Raw genomic sequence first — 23,750 nt, 5'->3', positions numbered from 1 at the left:
ATGGAGAGTGGCTTGGCAAGCACATCAGCCAGTTCTCTCAGGAATCTGGGATGCATCTCATCAGGTCCAATAGACTTATATATGTTCAGGTTCCTCAGGAGTTGGTTGCATTGCCTTAGTACTGGAAGATTCCTTGTTTCCTTTAAGGTGTTCTGTGGAAGTTTCCTTCCTGGCACCTACAATCTCAGAAGGCTCCTGCTTATATCTACAGAACTTCAATTGTGCCACGTCATACCTAGCATGCCCCAGGGCAGCAGGTGGAGGGCTCATACCAGCACCCCAACCCTCCAAACATTGTGTGTCCTCCGGCAGCTTGTCATTGGCATGCCTGATATTATCTCACTGCCCCTTCACATCTAATTGAAAGTTCTGTCAATGAGCCCTGCAAGCTCCTGAGAAAAGACCCTCATCCCCCTTTAAGAAAAGTGTCTCCCATCTGATACCTGTAAACTAGGAGACATGTAGGCCATCCCATTGTCAAGAAATCCAAAGTTATTACAGTGACACCAGCCACAAAGCCATATATTAATAGACTGGACCCATCTGATCTTTGCAATTTCACTGGCTGTAACTGGAAGAAGGGAGGAAAGAATCACCTGGGTCTCAGATTCCCTCACTAGCTGTTCCAAGGCCCTACATACTTGGGCTACATACTGCAGCTTCATAACCTGTTCATAACGTGGAACATCAGTAACTGGTAGAAGTCTGATGGCCTTACAGGACTGGGGAGTTTCTTAGCAATATCCCTTACCCGGGCTCCTGGGAAGCTCAACATATTAAACCCTCTGTTCCTATCAGCAGGGAGTCTCCTACAACTATGACTCTGTTTTTCCTCGTGGCAGTTGTAGTAATATGGAGGATGGGGATGAGGAGGGTGTTGTTCTGGTCTTGGCCCTTCATCTTATGTAGATGAGTCATCATCCACATTTTCCTCTGGTCGGTCTTCCACAGGTAGAGCCTCATATCTGTTGTGCAGAGGCACCTGGGGAGGTGTGGGCAAAGAGGGTTTTTTTTCCTGCCCCATCAATGGACTTGCTTCCATTCACTACTTCCCTTTAAGTCCCTGCCTACATCCCAGTGGGAGGGAGGATACCAGATCCTGTTTTATTTCTGGTATCTGTCTCCCTGTATCAGGGAGCTCAGGGGGTGGTTACACCAGTCTATCTCTAGCTCGGACTCCCTGATGCCCCTTAGCCTCTCTACTTCATCTAGCAGCTCTGCCACTAGGCTGAGGAGATCTTCCACTTGCTCGCACCGGACACAGATATTGCCCCTGCTGCTCTCTGTTTCCAGTGCAAGCTGGTGGCACTCCATGCAGCCTGAGACCTGGATGGCTGTATGTTTTCCTGGGAGCTCAATCTGAGCTGATGCGTCTGTTCTGGCAGGTGCCGAAGATGTAGCCTCCTGCCAGCTGAACACCATGGCTGGGCTCCCTCTCACAGACTGACCTTCCCTCTTGAGCACAGAGACTGTGCCCTCCCTGTGTGCCCTGTCTTCGCAAACTGCTCTCACAAACTGCCAAGACCACTCTTCTGACAAGGCCCACCTGTCTTTGTGTGCTCCTGTTCACAGTGCTCCAGTAGCTGTGCTCCTAGGGGGCTGTTCAAATCTCCCACAGCTTCTTCCAGGACAACTCTATGTCAACTGCTACATGGCAACTGCTGGGACTGAAAGTTAGGAGCTGCCCTCCTTTTGCTACCTGTTCAGGCTTTCCCTTGATCCACAGAGCACGTTTTCTGCCTCAATCTAGCACCCAGTTGCAGCACTTACCATGTCTGCTGCCTTCACTCGATGATTCTATTGCATTTTCCCAGGAATATATATGGGGAAAAAAATTGCTTGCCTTAGGGAAAAAGTTTTGAATCAAGAAAGTCTTCTAGAAAAAGAAGTTGCCTTCCCACGACTCATTAAAACAATCTGTCTTGCATTTGAAATATGGTCTGCTTTTATTAGTGGGTATAATCCTAGTGGGTTTAGTATATGTTCAGGGGTTTCTTAAACTTTGGTACAATAAAACATCTGCACTTTTGCTTAACACGGTCCATTTTTTCATGTTCCCAGTAGTGTTTTCTTAAGGCATGTTTTATCTTTAAAAAAAAAAAAAAAATCAAAGCCAAAACAAACCCAACAATTTGCATTAGCATTATCTAAAAGAGACTATTAAGAATGGCTGGCCTGGCTCTCTGGGTTGGATCAGCTGGTGCACGTTAGCCTGCTTCTTAAGTGTCAGTTAGCTGTGATAGCATTGATGGCTAGCTTTGGATTTTGTTCAGCTAGATGATTCATCCTGGGTATTTGTTTTTGGACTGGAGATTTTTCTGAGAACATAGCAAGAGTTTGAACGATGATTATTTTGCTGGGAAAAGTTTGCTAATATGAGACAAGGTCTGTCTCAAAGAGATTTCAGCGTAGCTGTAGTTGGCCGTTGCTGTTTTTCTTTTTTTTTTTAATTCAGATATATATATTCTAACAGTTTACAGAGCAATTTGCACTTAGTATAAAAGCTCTATGCTGTCTGTGACCTGCGTAGTGTTTGGAGTGGATCCCGGCTGCTACAATGAAGATGATCCATTGCTTATATCCCAACACTGAATCTAAAGGCTTTCAGCATGTTTTTTCACTTTTTGAAACTGCAGTTTCAAAAGTGGCCAAGTGTTGAGGTGTAGATACATGCTACACCTACTGCTGACTCATTTGAGTTTCAGCCAAGGCAAGTTAGTTGCTTTTTCAGGCACTTATGAAAATTGGATAGTGTCAAACGTAATTTATTTTTTTTTTAGTTTGTATGCTATCAATCACCCTTTGCTTCATGGCAACTGTACTTACTTGAGCTGAGTATCAGTTGTATAATTGAGCAGAAATTCAGAACTTGTAGACAAAACAGATGGTACAGAATTGTCCTTTGTCAAGAGCATGTCAAGAGTAGGTATTAGGTTGGGAACAAAGTTCTACTGGAACACACTGAAAATCACATATATTTATCAGATACTAAAATATACAAATACACTTACATTTTATGCTAATCTGTATTGTAGCAGGAGAGATTACATGTGGGATTTCTGCTGGAAGAGGTTAAAAAGTGTACTTGAATACACCTTGAGACACGGGAAGAGGTACTTCAAAGTAAAAATTTAAACTAAGCTAAAAAGAGAGAAGCCAGCAACTGCGGGATCTGCAAATATATTTTAAATGTTGCTGTCTGTTAGATGCAGTGTAGTGTGTTTCACATCCCTTGGCAAGATTTTCTGTAGGTCTCTTCTATTATAATCAGTTTTTTATACAGTTATATTCAAAAGAAAATGGGAAATAGAGGAGAGCATGAGTCATTCTTCATGCCTCCACTCATTCTTGTGCTTGCGTCTCAGGACTCCCCTGGCCTTTTCTTAATATACATTTCCCTCTTAATATCCTGTGACATCCCTTCCAGTCCCTCTGCAAGCTTTACAGTTCTGAAAGGGACAGTGAGACATAAGTTCCCACAAAGAAACAATAGTTTTCCAGCACTTGTTTAGCTCTGCAACCTAAAAGCCAGCCTTTGAGGAAGAACACAGATTTAAGTGTGATTCATACCTCCTTCTGCATTTTCCAGGTGCGCCAGGCTTTGGCCCACCTACATCTTATATCCATCATTTTACATCTATCTACTGTAGATCAATTCTTTCTATTCCAAATGAAGCTAAACATCTGCTGGTCTGAATCTGAGGGGTGGACAACTCAGCTGTGTCCTAAAGAGGCACAATGCTTATCAGCTTGGAACTCACAGAGACTTTTCAATAAATAGAGAAATTCATACATTGGTTTGAAGCATCACACTTGCAAAACTGTGTCAACTCCTTTTTTCTTCCATCTAGAATCTGTCAGGAGAGTAACTGCACTCTACAGTGTTTGGCAGATTCGGTTCAAGTAGTAAATTAGAAATCAAGAATGCAACATTCAAACACTTTGGAACCCTATTACTGTAGTTGAGAAATAGTAAGGTTTTAATAACATCATGAGAAAAGTGATGTTTCAAATTAGAATGGAAACACTTTCTCAGGAAATCCTTATAAACTGAGTTGATACTGTGCTGAGCACTTGCTAATCTGAAGCCTTTGCAGCTGTACTATTTGGAGCTTGTGCAAAAAAAACCCAGTTTTGCCCACGTGTTACCAGGAATTACAAAGACTTTTTTTATGAGTTACATCCTTTTTCTATTGCAGAGAAATAACAGAAAAACCTGTAAAAACAAGTCACAGTGTCCAACAAAGACTGCTGTGTTTTATTTCCTGAAAATTCAAGTAGGGGCCTAGACATGATTCTTCAGAGCAGATCTCAGTGCAGTTCTGCAGGTGCACTCTGTAACAGAAATGGAGGTAAAAGGAGGTCCTAGCCAACAAGGTGTCTTTCCACTTTAGGAGGGTTTGGAGAGAGAAGCTCAGTGTGTTGTGACAGGCATACTTAGTCACCTTGAAATTTTACTAGTTTTCATCTCAGCCATTGGGAAATGGCACTGTGAGCTAAGTATTTTGGCCTACAGTACAAATAAAATCAGTATCACAATTTGCCACATAAATGAGTCTATCACAGTGTTCCCAAATTGGTTTTGAGGACACAATCATCTCTTTTCAGCTTGTAGAAGGGTGATTTCTGCATCACTAAAACAGGGGCTATTACAAATGTGAGCGTTTGGCATTCTCACTCACACTCTGCACAGAGAGAGAAAGTGAACTAGCCCATGAGGCTGGGAAATAGAGCAAAGCTCATTCAGCTGCACCTGCATCTCTGATCTCCATGGTTTCCCATGGCATGCGTTTCATGAATTTTAATTTGAATGCCATGACTATTCATTCAATGGAATCCACAGCTTACTGAGAGCAGGGCTGAAGAGCTACCTCTGTAGTTTTAGCAAAGGCAGTTGCATATCTTCCTTATTGGCTTCTTTTCATTGTGTTTTATTAAGTCCCAGAGAACCCGCAGTCTGGAAGGAGGAGGATGCAGGGCCATTATGAAGGAATGAGGAAAGAAACTACTACTTTGTCCATCAGCATCAGAGTGATGCCCATGCTTTTTACTATTCATTCAGAACAGTAGGAGCAGCATGCTGCAGAAACAGAAAATGAAATTTTATGTGCAACTGGTTTATAAGGGAAGTGTTCATTGAAGGTTAGCATGGATCTTCTCTATATAGAAACATCTTTGGCTAGTTCTAAAATTCATGATGCATTTGCAACTTTACTGAAAGGATACTGAAACTTGAAAGGATGAGCAGGTACTAACTTGGGTCAGGAAGTATGTGAGACTAAAGCACAAAAAGGAATAGATGTCCTATCAATGTTCTACCGCCCCTGCTCTCCCTTCTCTTCTCACCACCTCTTACAGTCATCTTCCCTGTGAGCAGCCATGTCAGCAGCTAGGCCAGACTGCTTCCCCAGGACACAGGAAGGTTTGGAGGCAGAGGATATGCATCTGTGGCAATAAAGCAACTTCTGTTCAGCCTTCCTAAACTCTATTCAAGCCTCTAGGGAAATTTTGGGTGGAGGATTTTACTGTGGAAGACAGATTCATTCCCCAAATGTTTTGCAAGACCACCCAGACACAATCACTGTAGAGGGTGTTTCTTAACTGTTTGGCATGGAATTAGTACCAAGAGGTGGGACAGAGGTTAAGATTTGCTGTATGAGTGAAATACAGAATTCTCTTGTTGAGAATAACAGTTGTCCATGGTTTGTGGTGGGCATTTATGCAAAGTGGATATGCCAGGGAGGTATTTGGTGTCCTTGGAAAACTTAATTATATTTTGAAGTACATATACCCACTCAAGAATGCATTTCAGAGCAGTTCTGTGCAATAATCTTATTTGTAGAGTTTTTTAACAAATTAAAAATCCCTTACTCTCAGTAATCCAGGACATGGGTATTCTAATGGAGAGGGGACTACCCATCAAGGGCTACCCAAATCTCAGCAATTTCATTTCAGAGAATTGTAAGAAGTTATAAGTTTAATTTCTTAACACTGTGATCACGTGATCATAAACATTCAGGCAAATAGTTTCTAAACTTTAAGTTTTACCTAGAGTCACGCAGAGGTCTCTGTGTCTATAGGTTAGCCTGCATTTTATTAAAGCTCAGGAATGTTCCATGTGTTGGTGGAGCATGGCCACTCTTTGTGAATATCTTGAACTAAGTATAAATTTTCAGTGCTTTGGAATTGAATGCAAATCTTTAGAGATTGTGTTTTGTTTGTTTGTCTGATGCTTGAATGAGTCAAATTACTCAGACTACATCTGGACTGAGGCTGGACTAAAAGAAATTGAGGATTGAGGCTTAAGTTTCTGTACTGCAGTGCCTTATGGAGCTTTGCGAGTCTCAGTTCCTGAATTGGGGCTTCTGACAGCTACTGCTGTATATGCCAAAACTCCTTATCTCCAACTAACTACTTGTCTCAAAGACGCACTGAAACTTTGGGTTCCAATTTGACTCTTTTTTTTTTTTGGCTCAGGAGAGGAAAAAGGGAGCAGTAAAGAACAGGGTTTTTTCTCTTCAGAGATTGGTTATTTTCAGATGTTCCTGTTTTCTTCTTCTGATTTGGAAATTTTCAAAGAGCTTTCTTCCCAAGACCTCAGAAGTAAAGAAGAATAATCATCTCTGCTTTGCACAGTTAACAATTTAGTAAGTTACTAGTTCAACTTTTGTGTGTGCGCTCTTGAGCACAGTATAGAGGAGTATTGTCAGAAGGCAGCCTCTGAAAATAAAAAGGGATTAATAACAAATAAACAAACAACTGCTTGCTCTATCTTTTCCTGATACTTTGCATGCCATTTAGCTCGTAATGAAAGCAGCAATAATTTGCATCTCTAGGTTTGCTTATTGCTTCCAAACAAGTGGCTTTTTACTTATTTATTTCTTTGGGGTTTTTTTTATTTATTTATTTTGTAGTGATGAAGCTTCTCATATACTAAATAAAACAACAGGGAACCTTAGGCCAAGGCATGTAAAGATTTCCATAGACAGGACATTTGCCTTGAAAGCCAAATCCGCTTTAAACTGTTGCTCAATATGAAACTATAAGAGTAAATTTAACCAAGCAGCATGACGCTTTCCTTTTTTCCCCCATTGTTTCTGGCCCTGAGATACAAGTCTGTCCCTTTTCTTGCTTCCATGCTCTATTACATAACATAGAGCAAGGACAGCAGAAGTAATGTGGTTTCATGGTATTGGTATAGCGGAAAATGCCACATTAATCCCATACTGGATATAAGGAGTCTGATTTTCATCTCATGTTTCAGCATAAAATGAAGTTAGCTTTGTTTGACCCAGCAGAATGACTCTTCTCTGTACAAGGTAAATAGTCCACTGGTTTGCTCTGAATTTCAGTGCAGAAGGTACAGCTTGGTGCTTCTGTGTCTCAATTGTCCTGTTTAGAAGCCACCACTTCTTATCACAGCAAAGAGAAATCTTATGAGATTCTCGAGACCCCCATTACAGACTGCTGCCTTCACTGAGATTCAGTGGAAGTGAGCCAATAGACTCTAAGGCAAGCGTTATTGGAGTTGAATAATCTCAACAAATTCTATTCATACCCCTGAGTAAGAGATGGATATGTCTTCACAATGACCCAAGTTCCTTTTGTGGCTTCTGGCAGTTCAGCTTGTGAAAATATGCATGGATCTCTGGTAACTGAAAGGACAAAGGAGAAGAAATTTGCATACCCTCATTGAATACAGAGACTTGTATTTATTTACAATACAAAGCAGTATAAACATAGATAACTAATGCAAATACAAACATAAAAAAGATAAAACTAATTGATAAATTTTAATTGCAAAGTTGTATTATGATACAGTAGCCAGCAGTGGGTTTCACTTGGTTTTCTGTATTTGATAGTGTTGTCTTTCATCCACACTGGGGTAAAGAAAACCATTGGAGTCAATTTTTTGCAGACCTGCTATGTTTTTATGAAACTTGCACACTTAAGCAGAAAAGCATCTGCAGAGGGCAAAAGGCAGGTCTGTGTCTGCTGTGTGGGCTGCAGGCTCTGTGCTATGGCATGAATGGATGAGTCTTCTCATTTATTTGTTGTTCTGTTTCTGTTTTCTTGTTTACCTTCATTTCATTTTTGTTTTCAGTTGACATGTGGTCAGTAGGGTGCATCATGGGAGAAATGATTAAAGGTGCTGTGTTGTTTCCGGGCACAGATCGTATCCTTCCTAGCAGCCATTTTGGCCTAAGTAGGCACTTGCAACCCTTTCCCCTCCAGCCCCTTCTCACTAGACTAATGCTAACATACTTTTGTACTGTGCCTAAAGAGCTAAGTCCCACTGCAAAATCCTTGCAATCCAAAATGTCAATAAACGCTTTACTGACTCTCTGTAAAAGCCTTAGGTGGAAACTGCAGCAAGTGTAGTGTAAGAAGATAGAAAACAACATCCTATATGGTTCATGAGAACTGTCTTCTGCAGCCAGTCACCATTTGTTTTCAGTTTTGTTGTTTGTCTCTGTTAATTTGATGGGGGGGTTGTTTCATAAATGACAAGGTTTTTTAGTTCAGGTTGTAACATGGTAGGCACAAGTTCACTATTTACCTCAGAGTGGCATCTAAGAGGTTCTGCATTTTAGGAAGAAGGTGTCATTAACTTGGACATGACTTCTAGAAATCCTTGTTTCATTGCTTGTTTGCTGCAAGTGGTATTGAAGTAGGAAATGGCTTCAGTCTGGTGACAACTTCTGCTTCCCAAAACTAAAATTATCACTTAGCATTGTACCAATGTGATGATTCAGAAAGCTGGGAATTTCCTTGGAAGCCATTGTAGTGGGCTTCAGTCTGTCATCCTTTATTTAAGTACAAGTAGTTGTTACATGAAAGTAGAATGTATTTTTTACATCAGCAGGAAGTCATTTATAGATAATTGCATTAAATCAGAAGAAATCCAACCACACTAGGTATATGTATGTTTTCCTTAGGGACTATTCTGCATGCAGAACTGAGGCAGCCATAATTCTTACTTTATTTGATGCTTTATTAAAGATTTGATATATACTCAATTATTTATCAGATTGTGAAAGCAGTCTTTTCTTTTGCACAGCAGCAACTGAGCTCCAAGTATGCTTGGTCTAACTCCAGAGATTTAATTGTTTGTAGGATTATACAAATGAGAAATGGGGATGACCTGTGTACAAGTTTAAACTCTGTACTACATGACAGAGGAGGCATTATTTAATTTTATATAACTTTCTTTGAATGCATGTGAGTGTGTACATTTATGTATATTTTTTGTGTGTGCATACACATACTTATTAATTCAGTTTAGCACTTCACTTTTGGCCTCATTCATACTTAAAAGGTTCAATATTTTGATTAAAATGTGCAAAAGTAGTATCTGAAGAGTATTAAAGAAAAGGAAGTAGGCAATGATATCATTAATATTTTCTCAGCCTTATCTGGTAAGATTCAGATTTGTGTTCTGTCCAAAATGTGAGATAAGCATATGAATACTGAAATGAATGATAAAATTCCCCTGTGTTTGCATATGATCTGGAGCACATTTCATCTGCGTATGTGAAAGTAGGCCTTTCCATTCTCTTATTAATGGAAATCATTAGCACCTATTTGTGCCCCTTGAAGATTTGGCCCAGGTTGTGCTAGTGTTTTCTATAAATGGAGAGTGAGAAATTTAAGTATGAGGGTTAGCATAGTTCAGTGTTTTAGTCGGAACTGTTTTTATGTTAATAGCATTACGTTTTTAAGATATCATTTAAAGAAAGCAGCAAGCAAGTACAAAAAGAAATTGAACATGCCTTATATAGTACTTCAAAAACTGATTTCTTTTACACAGCTGTGTACTTGCTAAAAATAAATCACACAAAACCTTTATAGTTAAACCATTTTTCACTGTTTATTATCGCAATAACTCACAGAAATTGGCATTGCCAAGTGCTGATTTATTTGGGGTTGTTCTGTAATTGAGTTCACATTCTACATTTGTATTTATATTATGTTGCTAAATTTGCAGTGTTTTATGTACTGCCCTGCTGTTCTTCTGCTGTTCCATGAGTGTCTAGTCTGTGAACAGAGAATGATGCCACTGCTTGCTTTTAGGCCACTGAGCACCTTTCCTCAGAGCCAGCTCTTCTCCAAATCCATTCCCCAGCTCTCATCTGCTGCCAAGCAGCTGCTGGCAGGGGTTCCGCGCTTCTTGCTCCTCTGCCCATCTGTGCAGCTCAAAAACAGTCAGAAAGCTGCAAGGGCAGACCCAGCTTGCTGAGACTGATGATCTTGTGGCATTTAATTCTTTAGCACTGAGTAGAAAATGCTTAGTATTTCTGTAAAAAATATTATTTCTTCAGACATGATACAGTTGGGGAGCTGTGTAATTCCCATAACAGGGAATATTAGCCCAAAGAGCTTGAGAGCAGCATGTTTAAGGATGTATTTAAGTGCAAAGAAGCTAGAGTAATTAGAAATCTGTTTCCTCTTCAGCATAAGATGAGTGTTAAATGGGTTAAGACTAGATGTGTACCAGAATTTCTTATCAGCAATTTTTTCTTCACAAACACTGCTTCATGTCACAACCACACTGTGATTTAAAGAGTATTTAATAATAATTTGTGTCATTTTTTATGCATAAATATCTGTGAAATGCTGTTTTGAAACTGAAAGACAGAATATTTGTGAGAAATGTACTGTCAGTCATGCATTTGACTGCAAAATTTACTATTAGAAATTTTCCACCAGTTAAGGACTATAGATCATTTGATGTTCTTTCTGTTTACAGAACCTAATGGTCTTTTTAGCTAACAGAAGCAACTTCGGTAGCAAAATAGAGCCATCTTACATGATCATGGAAAATTCACAAGCAGAAAAATAGGAAATGCCTTTGAATAAGGGCAGAGTGAAGTGCTCAGCTGGTCTGCAGCTCTGTTCTACTCCTGTAATGCATTTGAATTTACTGAATTATGGAGCATAACAGAGCCTACCTCTGTTCTTTCTTTAAATTCCAATTGTGAGTGAATGCTTTGGAATGTCTAAAATCCCAATTTTCTTTACTGATCCTTGAAATTTTACTATTTCTCTGCCATTTTTAGGTGTATGCATGTTATACAGTGAATTGTGAGCTAAAGCTTTTTTTTTTTTATGTTCTATGAAACTTCTTTTCAATGTTGACATCAGTTGCTCTGCTTACTTAGAGACTATTATCATGAAGCTTGGACATATATGTGCCTCGAACAAGGAGAAAGCCACAACAGCATGGTTTGTTGTGTTGTCTCAGGAGCAATTTGGGAAGCTGTTTTGGGGCAAGGGACAGCTGAGGTGATTCAAATAGCTTTAAAGCTATTATCGTCTTCTAGAATTTTGGGTTGTAATTCTTTCCAACTTTCGGTCTGTCCAACATTTGCTCTTAGAAGAATTTTTTCATCTTTTTTTTTTTTTTTTCCACTCAAATACAGGTTAATCTACTTTGGCCTGGGAAATCTCTGTCAAAGTTACATGATCATTAACTCATAAGTACCACTTTTTCAATTGGTGTGCAAATAACATTTATAGTCACAATCACTCATTGGTTAATGAAACCTACAGTAGATTTTGATTCACGTTAGGGCGGTTCTATAGTAACATTTGTTTTCTGCAGAATTGCTGAAGTTAATTGTGACTGCCAGCTAGAGAAAGCTCCTTCTCTTTAGTTCATTAAGTAGATCTCAGATTTTTTTCAAAATTTTTTTCTTTAATCGCATATCACGATGGGTACAACCTCTCATGATCCAGTGCATGACAGATGTAATGAGTGGTGACTGTATAAAACATAACAATGAAATGGACTCAGACCAGTATTCAGCAAGACCGTTATTACGTTCTTGCATGTTTTCGTGTATTTGACCTCAGAAAATAATCCAGTGCCAGTAAGACCTAGAGAAGTGGAGAAACAATACTAGAGGAAAATATTTGTGTCCGTCTGACTGAAAAATGTCCTATCTCCATGTGTTCTTCCTGGCATGGTTCAGCTATTGTTATTAAGACAAAAACAGGTCCTGAGTGCTACATCATGTCAATTTGTCTCTGTGTGTATAGACATATATAAAAAGAAAAAATGAAAGCATTTTATTTAAGGGTTTTGGCAGTATTTGAGCATGTATTTAAATTGTTTTCATTCCTTTAAACACTTTTGATTTCTAAAGCTGTAATTTTTAAATTAATTTTTTAACTTTTGGTTAAATAAGACAGTTCAGCTGAACCCTAATTAAGTCTGTCTTGAATATTCAAGCTATGTGAAACAGTTTGCATTTCCTGAAACACTCTTGAAAAATCTGAAATTGCTACTGCACCAAAGAGCTGGGTGTTGCTTGACTTTTTTTTTTCTTGTCATTTTTATTCTTTCAACTTAAATTCTCTCCTAGATTGTCAGGAACTGACTTTAGTGTTTGGGAAACTTGTCCACACTTACAACATCCATGACAATAATACCTTAGAATGATAAGTAAAATATAAGTTATCTGTGCTGGAATGCATTGAATGTTTGTCTTTTAAAAGCTTTTTATTTCCAGTACGTTCTTAATGAAACTCCCTTCATCGTATATCTTGGCATCAGTGTACACGTGGCTGCATGTAGTCGTTTTTTTTTTAAATATTGACATGGAATGCTTAGCCCTGTGAATTAGACCATTGATGTAGGGAAGGTACTGATTTTATAGATAATTTGCTTAGTAATTTGATTTGGTTTTGTCACAATAAGGCTTGTTCTGAACATGGCTGGAAGAGCTACATAACACCTATCAGATGCCTAATTGTTATCTCAAGAAAACTAAAAAAAAAATCAACACCAAAACAAAAAAAAGCTCAGTACAAATTGACTAATACAATTTCTTTTTAAGTATGAGAGCCTGCTTCTTATTAGTAACAGTTTAACAATGTAGACATCACATCAGCTTACTGTAGGAAATGAGACCTTGTGCATTCTTATAAAATCAAACAAATTGCTTTTGTGGAGTTGCTAGTTGGGTGGTTTGAGCAAAATTGGCACCAATAAAGTTATGTGAGAGAGTAAACATACAATCACAAAGCAGATGAGTTGAATGTGACTTCTCTCCCATACAGAACTCCATTGACCCAGTTGGGTCACCTCCTATTGACTGAATAGAAAGGGCTGGTGAATGTGTCATTCTTCCCTGCTGTGTAGACAAGATGACATAAGGGTAATTACCTGCATGTAAAAAAGGCGTGCAAGTCATTGCACTATAAGATAAAAATAAAATTGGTAACAAGTGTTGACCCAAAGAGAGGAAGTTGTGTATTTTGCCATGGTGGTGGTGGTGGTTTTAGGATTTGATGATGCTTTCAAGTAAGTACATGTGTGAGAGAGACTTTTGCCCTTCACAGGCTGTAAGACCAGGAGGCATAACGATGAAAAGCAGATAGTAATCCTCAAGATGTTATGAAGGGAACTAAACATCTTTGAGAATACCCAGAGACCATTCAAACAGAAATGTCAGAAGACTGCACTGGAGTTTGCATTTTTTTTTCCTTAACTACTAATGTTCAGATATTGATCAGTGGAATAAAGTTATTGAGCAGCTGGGAACACCCTGTCCAGAATTCATGAAGAAGCTGCAGCCAACGGTACGGAACTACGTGGAGAACAGACCCAAGTATGCTGGCCTCACTTTCCCCAAACTTTTTCCAGACTCTCTCTTCCCAGCTGACTCGGAACACAACAAACTCAAAGGTATGGCCTACAAAGGGACACAGTTCACATGTTAACAACTACAATGCAGTGAAGGGGAGGGGTGTTCAATTTTTCATTCCTTTTGTTGCACTCCCTTTTACTGCAGTTAATTGCAGAGGCAAATGGGATTTGTTCATCTGAGAGGCAGCTTTTGAAAATTATTTTTGGAGACTCTGGTGCTTGGGCAGCCAAGTGAATGCATATTATGACTGATGTGTTGAGTATATCCCCATGGTGTTCTTTACACTGTTTCTGTACCACAAGGAACTAAGGTGTTCCTTTATTCTCATTCTTTAACTCACAGTTCTTGAACTCCTGCAAACTAGTAACATGTATTAGTTCTGCACCACTTGTGTACTTGGAGTCATTTACTGTGGTGGCCTGTAATGCTTTTCAGTCACTTGCAATTTGCTTACTATTACACTACACAGAATACTCTTCCAATTATCAACTGTTTCGTAGCAAGGCTACCTTTTCAGCTCTGGGAGCAAAGTGAAAGGTCAGAGTAGATGCTTTTGGATAAGTACTCATACTACAATAAAATTGAATGTCAGAATCTCCTTGAATTTGGAGCTAATGAATACAAATGACTGTAAAACAGTGCAGTTATCTTTTGGATACAGGAAGCACATGCACCTGAGCATACTGAATGACAGTTTTTAAAATACAGTCACAGAACAAGAGTTCATTAAAAAAAAAATCTGCTGGTGCATCATTGTATTGTCAAATGCCCTGCTTAAATATTTCATCAGAAGGTAATGTTTTAATTAGATATTACTTTTACCCACAATGTCTGTTAGGATGCTTAGTGATATTTTTGCACTTGCATCTCTTTACATTCTTTTTCCTTTCATTTTGTTTTTCATTGACATAGGAAATAATTTTGAGCATGAAAGAGCTTAGAATATTTACATTGATATTAATACTAGAAAGACATGTTGTTATAATTTTTTTACATGAGTTTAGATTATATTATATTGGTTACAAACTCTAAACAGTAAAAACAATTTGTTCCAGCCTGATATGCACAATGGGCTATGTTATCAGGTCAAAAAAAAAATCAATGTTGCAACATAAAATTCAATGCATATATAAAATCATGCAATTTTGTAGTGGAGGAGAATGAGTCCCACTTATTTAAACTTTGTTATGTGGGACAAATAAGTCTGGCACAGTTCCAAGACACTTCTGTACCATTATACGTTGATCACAGGTTACAGATTTGACAGTATTGCATCTAATGGGATGCTCTAAGATAATACTGATATCTATGCCTCTCTGAAATATTGCATGCATCCCAGCAGGCTAGGTGAAAAACTTTAAAACATACAGAGATGTTTGGAACCACCATAAGAGTACCTGTAAAGTTCAAGCTTTGATTTAGCGGTGTCATCATTCCAGACTTCATCATGCAAGCTTTTGTTTTCTGAGCTGGGCAATAATACATATACTCAAGCAAATTTTCTTGGGTACATTATTCAGTCCTGTACACGGAATCTGCATACAACATGTAAAACATCACTGAAGCTGTTAGGGGACTCATGGTAGCAGCCTTGATGTTGGAACCTTCCTAATGTATCCCACCTAAAACGATTACTGAAGAACTCTTGTTATAACAAGGCAAGGGGCAGACATACGTACAAATAATCTCTAAAAGGGTTGTGTCATTGTTGCTTTCCTAACGCAATTAACCCTCCTCTGGAGGTAGTGACTGTTGTATACTAATTCCGTGTTTATCTGACTTTGTTGTTCTAGCCAGCCAAGCCAGGGACCTCTTATCAAAGATGCTAGTCATTGATCCAGCCAAGCGAATATCGGTAGATGAAGCCTTGCAGCATCCATATATTAATGTCTGGTATGACCCAGCAGAAGTGGAGGCGGTAAGTGAGGCATGATTCCTTACTTCAGACTACTAAACACAGATGCAATGCATAGATCGCTGCTGCTTTACAGCAAATCGATAATGAACATGCTATAAAGAAACAATATCATTTTGACTGCGGTGGTCTTTGGATTTATGTGAAATGAGATCTGTAGAGACAGGATATTTCTCTTTGACAATTAGTGGGAGAAGTAAAAACACTTCAAGTGTATGAAGCCACTGTGTGCTTTCTAGATGACATGAAGAGAGGATTTCAAACCTGGTAGTTCACTTGGTTTTTCAAGCTATATAAGTCAGTCTGGCAAAAGATACTACCTTTCTCTTTAAACCTTTCCTTGGGGGAAAATGGCAATCAATGTTAGTGTTCAAGGATATCCGTGGAGAGGAGGAGATTTACACAAAGCAACACAAAATTCTGAAGCTTGGATTTAGGAAAATCATAGCAGGACATAAAATATTCCTTAAAACGAAGCAGGGGCTCATGTGTTCTCCTGGGTCATGGTTCAATATTCACTATCATGTGTGCTGTGTTCAAACAGAAATGGAGTTTTTCTGTCATGCTCTGGACACCTCTTTGTATACCTTGATGAAGCTGATGTTAACAGCCTAAGTGCAATCTGTAGGTACTTCAGTGACATGGTATAATAGGTGTGCGTATAAATTTGGCAATGTTCTCTGTAATATTGTGAATTAAATGTATGAAAACAGAGCTCACTATTTCAACATGTTTAGAAGTCTTACTTAGCCACAATAGGAAACTAAGACCTTGAATCTTGCAAAATTAAATTGCTGGTGCTTAGCAATATGCTGCAATTCAGAGTGTGTTCTTCAAAGTGCAAAAAAACTTCAAAAGCAAAGGGAATGCATAAAACCCCATCAGACTTCACGCATGTAGAATTTTTGTAGAGTGCGTTACTTAGGAGTGCTTTATAAGGGATAGTTCTGGTATGTAGGGATCCTTTAGTTTCTGTGTCCTGTTTAGTTTTCATCAAGAAAAAAGTTTATTAGTCTGAAGTGTAAACATTTTATTCCCTGCAATATTTTACTCCCTAGCAAGTACACTTTAGTTTCACATTCACCTTGAGGATCTTATTCCATTGTCAGAATTGTCCTTGCACTTCTTAACTCTGTTTTATGGAACAACTGTAATATCAGAACTCGGATCTGGATGCCTCTTTAGATGTGCTTTGTCTATGAATTTAACCATGGAGAGCCACTTCTGATGCAGAACAGGAAGAGAATTTGGTACAGTAGATATTTCAACGTAATGAAGTCAGTCTTTACAAGTGTAACCTAAACAGAAGAACATGAGGTTAATAAATATTCATTGCATTTTGCCAGAGCACTAGGAATTCTAGAAAGAGCCTAGCGTCACTTAACACTCATTACTCTTCCAATCTCCTTTTCAGAAGAAAAATTAAGCTGGTCAACTTTCTTTTAACGATTAACAGTTCATTAAATTCTAAATTTCCAACTGTTCATGCTGATACGCAGTGGCTATCTGTGAATCATTTGCTTATTATTTTCTGTAGGAAACTTAGAAGGATTTTCGTTGCCTCTTAATTCAGCTGTTGAAGTGCAGTCTATCAGTGTTCTTCATTGGCATTATCTTGATGATGGAATAAGTTTCTTAAGCAGCATTGTCAGAGATTGGTGGCTTTCTGTTTTTCTCAAAAGAGTATCCTAATGTTCTGGGGCTGCTACTAACTGGTAGTGCCTCTATAAGGAGTAGTTGTGGCTACACTGGAGAAAAAGTTTTACTTCTGTATCTGTGTTACAACTTGACACTTCTGACTGAATGCTTGAAGTCTGATGACCTATTAGTTCTTTACAAGACAGCAAAGCGCCCATATGTGATAAAGTTGTTTGTTGGTAATACGAGTGATTTAGTGTTTCAAGCATGAAGTAACTTCTTTACTTTTGGAAAAAAGCTGTGTAGGTGTGTGCACAACAGGCTGTGTCCAACTCTCTGTGACCTCAAACATGGACCAGAGGAACCTAGTGTAACATTAAAAATACTTTGGAGTATCTTGTAAGACTATGCTGACATCCGATGTCTGAAAGGATTCTAGTTCTGTGCAGTAGTTTATTAAGCCATAAGCCCCAGGTTCTGCGTTGTGCTAATTCCTTTGTTCTTTTATACTTCTGTGTTATTTGTTGTTGAAATCTTGTACTCTTAAGGGTACTGGATAAAGAATTGAATTACTATCACAAAAGACTTCATGTTTCTCTCAAATAAATACTTCATTGAAATATCTACCTTGTTGGAGTTGCAGAAGAGTTAGGATCGAATTCTGTAAACATTTCCTAACAGCATGCATTAAGCATGTCATTGGTAATGGGGAGATGACTGTCATTTTATGTATTTTAATAAGATCTTGCCAAATTTGTAGCAGGGGTGGGAGTTGATACTTATCTAAAACCATCCAACAAATGAACTCTTTGAGAGGTAGGTACTTTTGCTGATTCATTTAATAATGTGACTCCATTAAATTGTCTACACTGAACTAAACTGCAGAAGTTACAATGTGGTACAATTGCACAGAGAAGTAGTATTTGAATTACATGTGAAAACCTAAAAATGTTTTTCTGGATGTTAGTCTTTGAGAAAAAACACTTCAAGGACATTGGTATGTAGAACAGATTGTGTTGTGATTCTTCCAGGCTGCGTGTGACTTAAGATTTCCATTCCAATTTGAATGGAAGAAGTCATCTTTCTCTGACTTGGTAAGCTGTTGTATTAGTGTGGGCTATGAAACAACTGCACCAGCACATTTCATTTGTGACTTTTCTAGTGGATCTCTGGATCCAGCCTACTGAATTTTGGAACGAGAAAATGGAATTTACATCTGCCACTGGACCTCAGTTCTGCAGCTGAACCTGTTTCTAGATGTAAGCCAGAAGATAATTCTAGATTAAAGCACTGTTGAAGTGTGTTGAAATACTCACACTAATATTCTAGGTCCTTTTTGTGCACAACCTATGCCATATTTTGTTTAGCTTATAAAAATATCTCATGGAAAAGGCAGAGAAATGTGTACTGATCATTAACTCTTTCACTGTATGCAGTTAAGGGTTTGTCCCAGTAAGGTCTCATCTTTTGGTGCCAACCTGTCTTAGCTGTGTTTGGGAGACAGCTCTCAAAAATGAAGGACAAAAGCAAATAAAAGAATACAGTCTAAATATTTTTTTAAATCATTTAGTCTCATTTTTTCTTATGATTCTTCATATGCAGATTTAGGGTATGTGTTCACGATCGGAATGGGTTGGCTGAAGGTTATACAAATATATATCAGCCTAAGGCAAGCCTGCTATTACAAAGTTTTTGTTCTCAGTGTGTAATAAGTTGCATGAAATTGTTTCTGTTCCCTGTGTCAGGAAAATTCAGCCCAGGGAAGAGGTGGTGATGTTTTCTCCTTCCATGACAGTCTTACGAACTTACGTAAGAGTAAAGCAATGCAAAGCAATTGAGCCAATACTGAGCACAGTAGTTATTCAGACTAATGTCCTTTGCAACCTTTGTTCAACTGTTCTCTGTCTTTTATCTTCTCATATTTTGTTTATCAAGAGTCTGGGCTATTCCAATGTTTTGCTGTTTCAGTTAGCTGATGAACCAGTTAATGGATTTTGCATTTGTACTCTCTGAGTATTCAGTTTTACTCTTGTTTTCTGTTCTCTTTCCTTATTTCATATTGAATTCATTAGTTCTATTTTTACTATGTTGGCTATTCTTGAAGCGTTTGTCCCCGGTATCTTTACCCCAAGATGTTAATCTTGAAACAAGTTTTAAGTGGGCATTTTTTTTGTATGTTTTGCATTTCACTGGAAAAGCCACAGTCAGCATCAGACTTGGACTCTTTTATTGCATCCTCATTTTGTGGATTCTATTTGTGGTAATCATGAATGGTACTAGTTTACAATTGCTTGCTCCTGCACCTTACAAACATGCTGTTTTGGAGCCTATGATTATTTTTATTTTTACAGTTGCAGTGTTGTTCATCTTTTCCTCTCTTTCTTTACACAAGGAAGTACATTGTATCCATCTCTTAAATTTCAAGTAGTAGCTCTGTTGATTCCTGGTGAAGAAAGAAGAAAAGCCATAAGCCAGATTTTACATTCTGTCTTTCTATATCGCAGACAACAGATACTAACCATAGTTTTTGATTTGCCTTACAAAGTGGTCTTGTCTCTTCATAGATGAGCACTTCACTAGCTCACAGCTTCAGAGATTTGAGTCTGTTTCACAGGCCAGGTGCCGCAGAGTACCACAAGAGCCTAAGCTGAGTGCAGAGTGGGCAGGCAAGGATGGAGTGGAGGGGGGAGTGGGAGAAAGGACAGACTACACGAATATTCTGCCATTGGGGAAAGTTTGCAGAGAATGAGCTGGCACCTTAATGAATTCTTCTTTAGGATTTTCAGCATGACAAGGCAGTATGAAGCAACCTTGCTTTTTCACAGACTGTCCTGCATATCTGCAGGCTAGGAAATCTGACAAGAAAGCAAACCTGACAAGAGAGAGATAGAAAAATGAGCGATGGAGAAGCTTTTAGACGCTTGTGTTGCATCTGCCCACATTCACTGCATTGTGTTTTCTAACATTTGATATGCACTTTTCTGTAGAATGAGGACTTTCATTGTGTGACTAAAGATTTGGTAGGGGTGTGGGTTGTTTGCGGGGGGGGGGGGGGGGGCGGAGCTGAGTCTTCCTCCCACAGTGTCTAATGTGAGGCAGGATTCCTTCCACTATCAATAACCCTGTATGTTAGGGATTACACAGAAATTAGGATACAGAAGTATCAAACAAGATGGAGTTTTCAGCCAGAGTTGGAGGGGGCATTTGATTAACTTAGCTGCCTCATTAGATCTCTCCTCCTCAATAAATGATTTCATCAAAAGCAGCTAGGCATCTGTTGTACAGTATTCATTTGGTTCAGAAGCCTTGGAGGACGGGCAACTGAAAGCATTTCATGTGACAGGAATTTTGGAAGTGAGCTGTTGCGATATAATGAAGTGTCACTGTGTGCTGGACTAGACCATGAAAAGCACTGAAAACATTTCAGGGAATAAGTAGAGAACTTGGTGTCAGTCAAAGTTTTGTTTGGAGGTAACAAACCTCTACATCTGCTCAGATTTACAGGGGAAGAGATCAAATAGCCCTATCCATTAAAAAAAGCAGTCAGTGAGACGGTTACACTCTGTTTTTATAAGTCTATTAAAAGCTTATGGTCTTTCACTGTTTACGGCTCTTTTACACACTGCATGGCGGCAAAAAAACTATTATATCTCATTCTAATGGGCAATGGTCAAAGACTGTAACGTAAATGGGAAGTCGTAGGAATGCAATACCTTTCTTCCCCTAATGTGTAACATTGTTAAACTCTTCTGGCCAGCCTCAAATGCCATGTGATTCCCTGTTACAGAGAGGAAGATGATATGTTGTTAGATGTGGTACTTGCTATTCTCTAACAGCAGGAGGTTACATGAACAATGCTGTGATTTTCCCCCAGACTTCTGCATAAAACCAAACCACATCCAAAGCCCTCTATAGCTCTGAAAAAGACACCATATTTACACTTAGAAACAGGCACTGCACAGATTTTAAGCTTACCTGTGGAGTAAATATATTTAGAGGAAATTGTTATGTCTAATATGCTAACCTAGTTAGCCAGCTTCTTTTGAGCCCACGCAGCTTGCCACAGAATATCTGAAAAAAAAGTTAGTGTTAGATTCTCTAGAGTATAGATCATTCCTCTGAAATTAATTTGAATAGTGTCACTCACAGTTAAGATATTTTCTATATTTAACCAATTATAACTAAAATACCTATTTTTTAAAAATGTGAAAATATGTGAATAATGTGTGTTCATGATTGTATGGAATTTCCAGTATTTTAGGAACTGTTGAAGTCTCTTATCCAACTTAACACCCAATTTATATGTAGGAAACCAGAGTTCAAAGGGGAAATTTAGAAATAATTTTGAATGGGATATACACCTACTTATCAGTAACAAAATCACATTCTTATGCAAGACCATGTCTGCTTTCTGTTCCTTCCCTTAATTTTCTGGTTATTATGTCATGGCTTAAAAAATTAACTGAGTACATTTTGGCCAAAAATATTTGCTTGAACATTTCTGGTAGATGTTACCTTAGAAGAATTTTTGCTCTTTAAGGACAACTGTTATCCATGTCATTTCATATTTATTCTAAATTGGGAACAATATTGTTCCATTCCATGGGAACAAATCTAGTAGCACCATTTGCTATAGATTATTATCTGATGTTTTGTGTTAACTGGTTTCAAAGTTTATCTTAGATTTTACAGTACCTGTAGTTGTTGCACATTATAGGACATGTCATGCATTAGAAGAGAGACTTCTTAGCAAATGGACAGATCTGATGTTAAAAATATTCCTTTTAAGCAATTCTCTATGTTGACAGAATATTATAACAGCCATAGATTTTAGGGGTTTTACTCACCATAAGTCACTCTGCTTTCATTATTGGCTTTCTTTTCATAGGATTTCTATTTCACTGGCATATCTCTGTATCTAGGACTACCCACAAGGGGTTGAATAGTGAATTATCATTCATTTTTCTGTGCACGCCAACCTGTGTGATACCTCCTATTAGTGTTATGCTGTTTCCTACAATGCTCATGAAGAGAGCTTGGTTTGTGGTTCACAGTCCAAGGTCCTCTCCAGGACAGAGACTGCTGCCGGGTTGTCTTAGCACTGTATAAACTACCTATGATGACCTGTTAAACACAATCTGTTCAAATGCACATGACTTTCAAGTTTTATGGTTTGTCACATGAAAAAAATAAAACAACACTCAAATCTTACTTCACTCATGAGTGCTGAGCATCCACGATGATAGAGAAGTGCTTCTGGAGAGCTCTGTGACCTTAGCAAACAATACTTCAAATAAAGTATCACCTTCACTACATTTGACACTTCACAGCAAGATCGAGGCTATCAGATTCTGCGCCTTATCTGGTATTCTTTTCTCTTGCTCAGCCCTTTGTATGTAGGTACATCTAAACATTTTGGTAATCTGCCACGGGTTTCTTTTAGCAATCAATTACAGGGCTTGGTTCTCTGCTTAGAGGTTGATGGTGCACATCTGTTAACTCACAAAAGAACTTTGCAGCTCCGCTTTGTACACAAGCACAGTTATTTCATCTAGTCAGTGATATCTATCCATTTATAGCTGATTAATTATGCAGAAGACAGCTTCTGCAGCAATCTTTGTTAATGTCAGCAAGAAGCAGCAGATAAAGAAGAAAGAAGCATTTATTTTCTTCTTTTCTGTCCCAAACCAAACTGAAGTTTTTTCCAGCTTGCTGTTGTATGTATCTGTAAGCTGTTCAGTCATCTGTGTGTAGCCAAGTAATCTTGATTCCTGCTATCTGGTATCCTTGCAGTCCAGCTGTTCAAAAACAACACAGACCACAGCTTCTTCAATGCATAGTATGCGTGGAGTTTTCCAAAAGGCTCTGCAAATAGTCCAAGGAACAATTGGGCACAGAGACATCTCTTCTTCCATATCCATAGTTGAGATCCTGGCCAGCCCACTGTGGAATCCCTAGGCAATACAGGGTAAAGTGCAAGGCTCTTGAAGCTTTCCTCTCTAGTTAAAGAGACTTCAGGCCTCTAGTAACAGCTAATGGGGTACTCTGGCTTGCACTGCAAAAATAAATCTATAAATAGGATCAGTAATACAATCTAGGTTGTAGCAGAACGCAAAGGAATTTTTATATTCACCTGTTATGAAGATCTAAGCCATTAAAAAAAAATATTTAACCTCATGCCATTAATTTTTACAGCCTCCAGTGCCTCTGCTATATGTATATTGCTAATTCTACCACTGCCTTGTACACCACTGCACAACTATGGCCGCAGTTCTGGGAACAGATGCAGAATCAAGCCTTGTTCCTGCCAAGCTTTCTAAAAACAGATTATCCCAAGGTCTTCACTGTGCTGGCACTACCTCTGCAGAGGCAGGGGCAGAGATGGTAGGATTTATTCAAGTGTGAGCTCCAGTCCATTCCCTTTGCTTTCTGGCAGTGGCATACAAAACCAATCCACCTTGCTTTGGGAAAGTGAGAATACATCAGCCTCAACATGTTTTGCTTTTTTTGCTCTAGTGAAAAGCTTTTTGTCCCTTGCTATT

At 38.6% G+C, this 23,750-nt stretch overlaps 1 protein-coding gene across 11 annotated transcripts in view; it reads left to right on the top strand.

Annotated features, from left to right (window-relative positions):
* MAPK10 (mitogen-activated protein kinase 10) overlaps positions 1-23,750 on the top strand; it is a 146,587-nt gene that overhangs the window by 96,332 nt on the left and 26,505 nt on the right. For 10 of the 11 annotated variants that reach the window (XM_054065834.1, XM_054065842.1, XM_054065837.1 and 7 more), the window contains 2 exons: positions 13,511-13,693; positions 15,449-15,573. In XM_054065834.1, coding sequence (XP_053921809.1) covers positions 13,511-13,693; positions 15,449-15,573 — 308 coding nt within the window. Of the gene's footprint in view, positions 1-13,510; positions 13,694-15,448; positions 15,574-23,750 lie in introns of those variants that run through there. The other variant, XR_008449731.1, reaches the window with a different exon arrangement.

Source organism: Cuculus canorus, chromosome 4 (genome assembly GCF_017976375.1).
Source record: "Cuculus canorus isolate bCucCan1 chromosome 4, bCucCan1.pri, whole genome shotgun sequence".
NCBI classification, from domain to species: domain Eukaryota; kingdom Metazoa; phylum Chordata; class Aves; order Cuculiformes; family Cuculidae; genus Cuculus; species Cuculus canorus.
The sequence above is the reverse complement of the archived record's forward strand: the minus strand, read 5'-3'. Positions and strand labels throughout refer to the sequence as shown.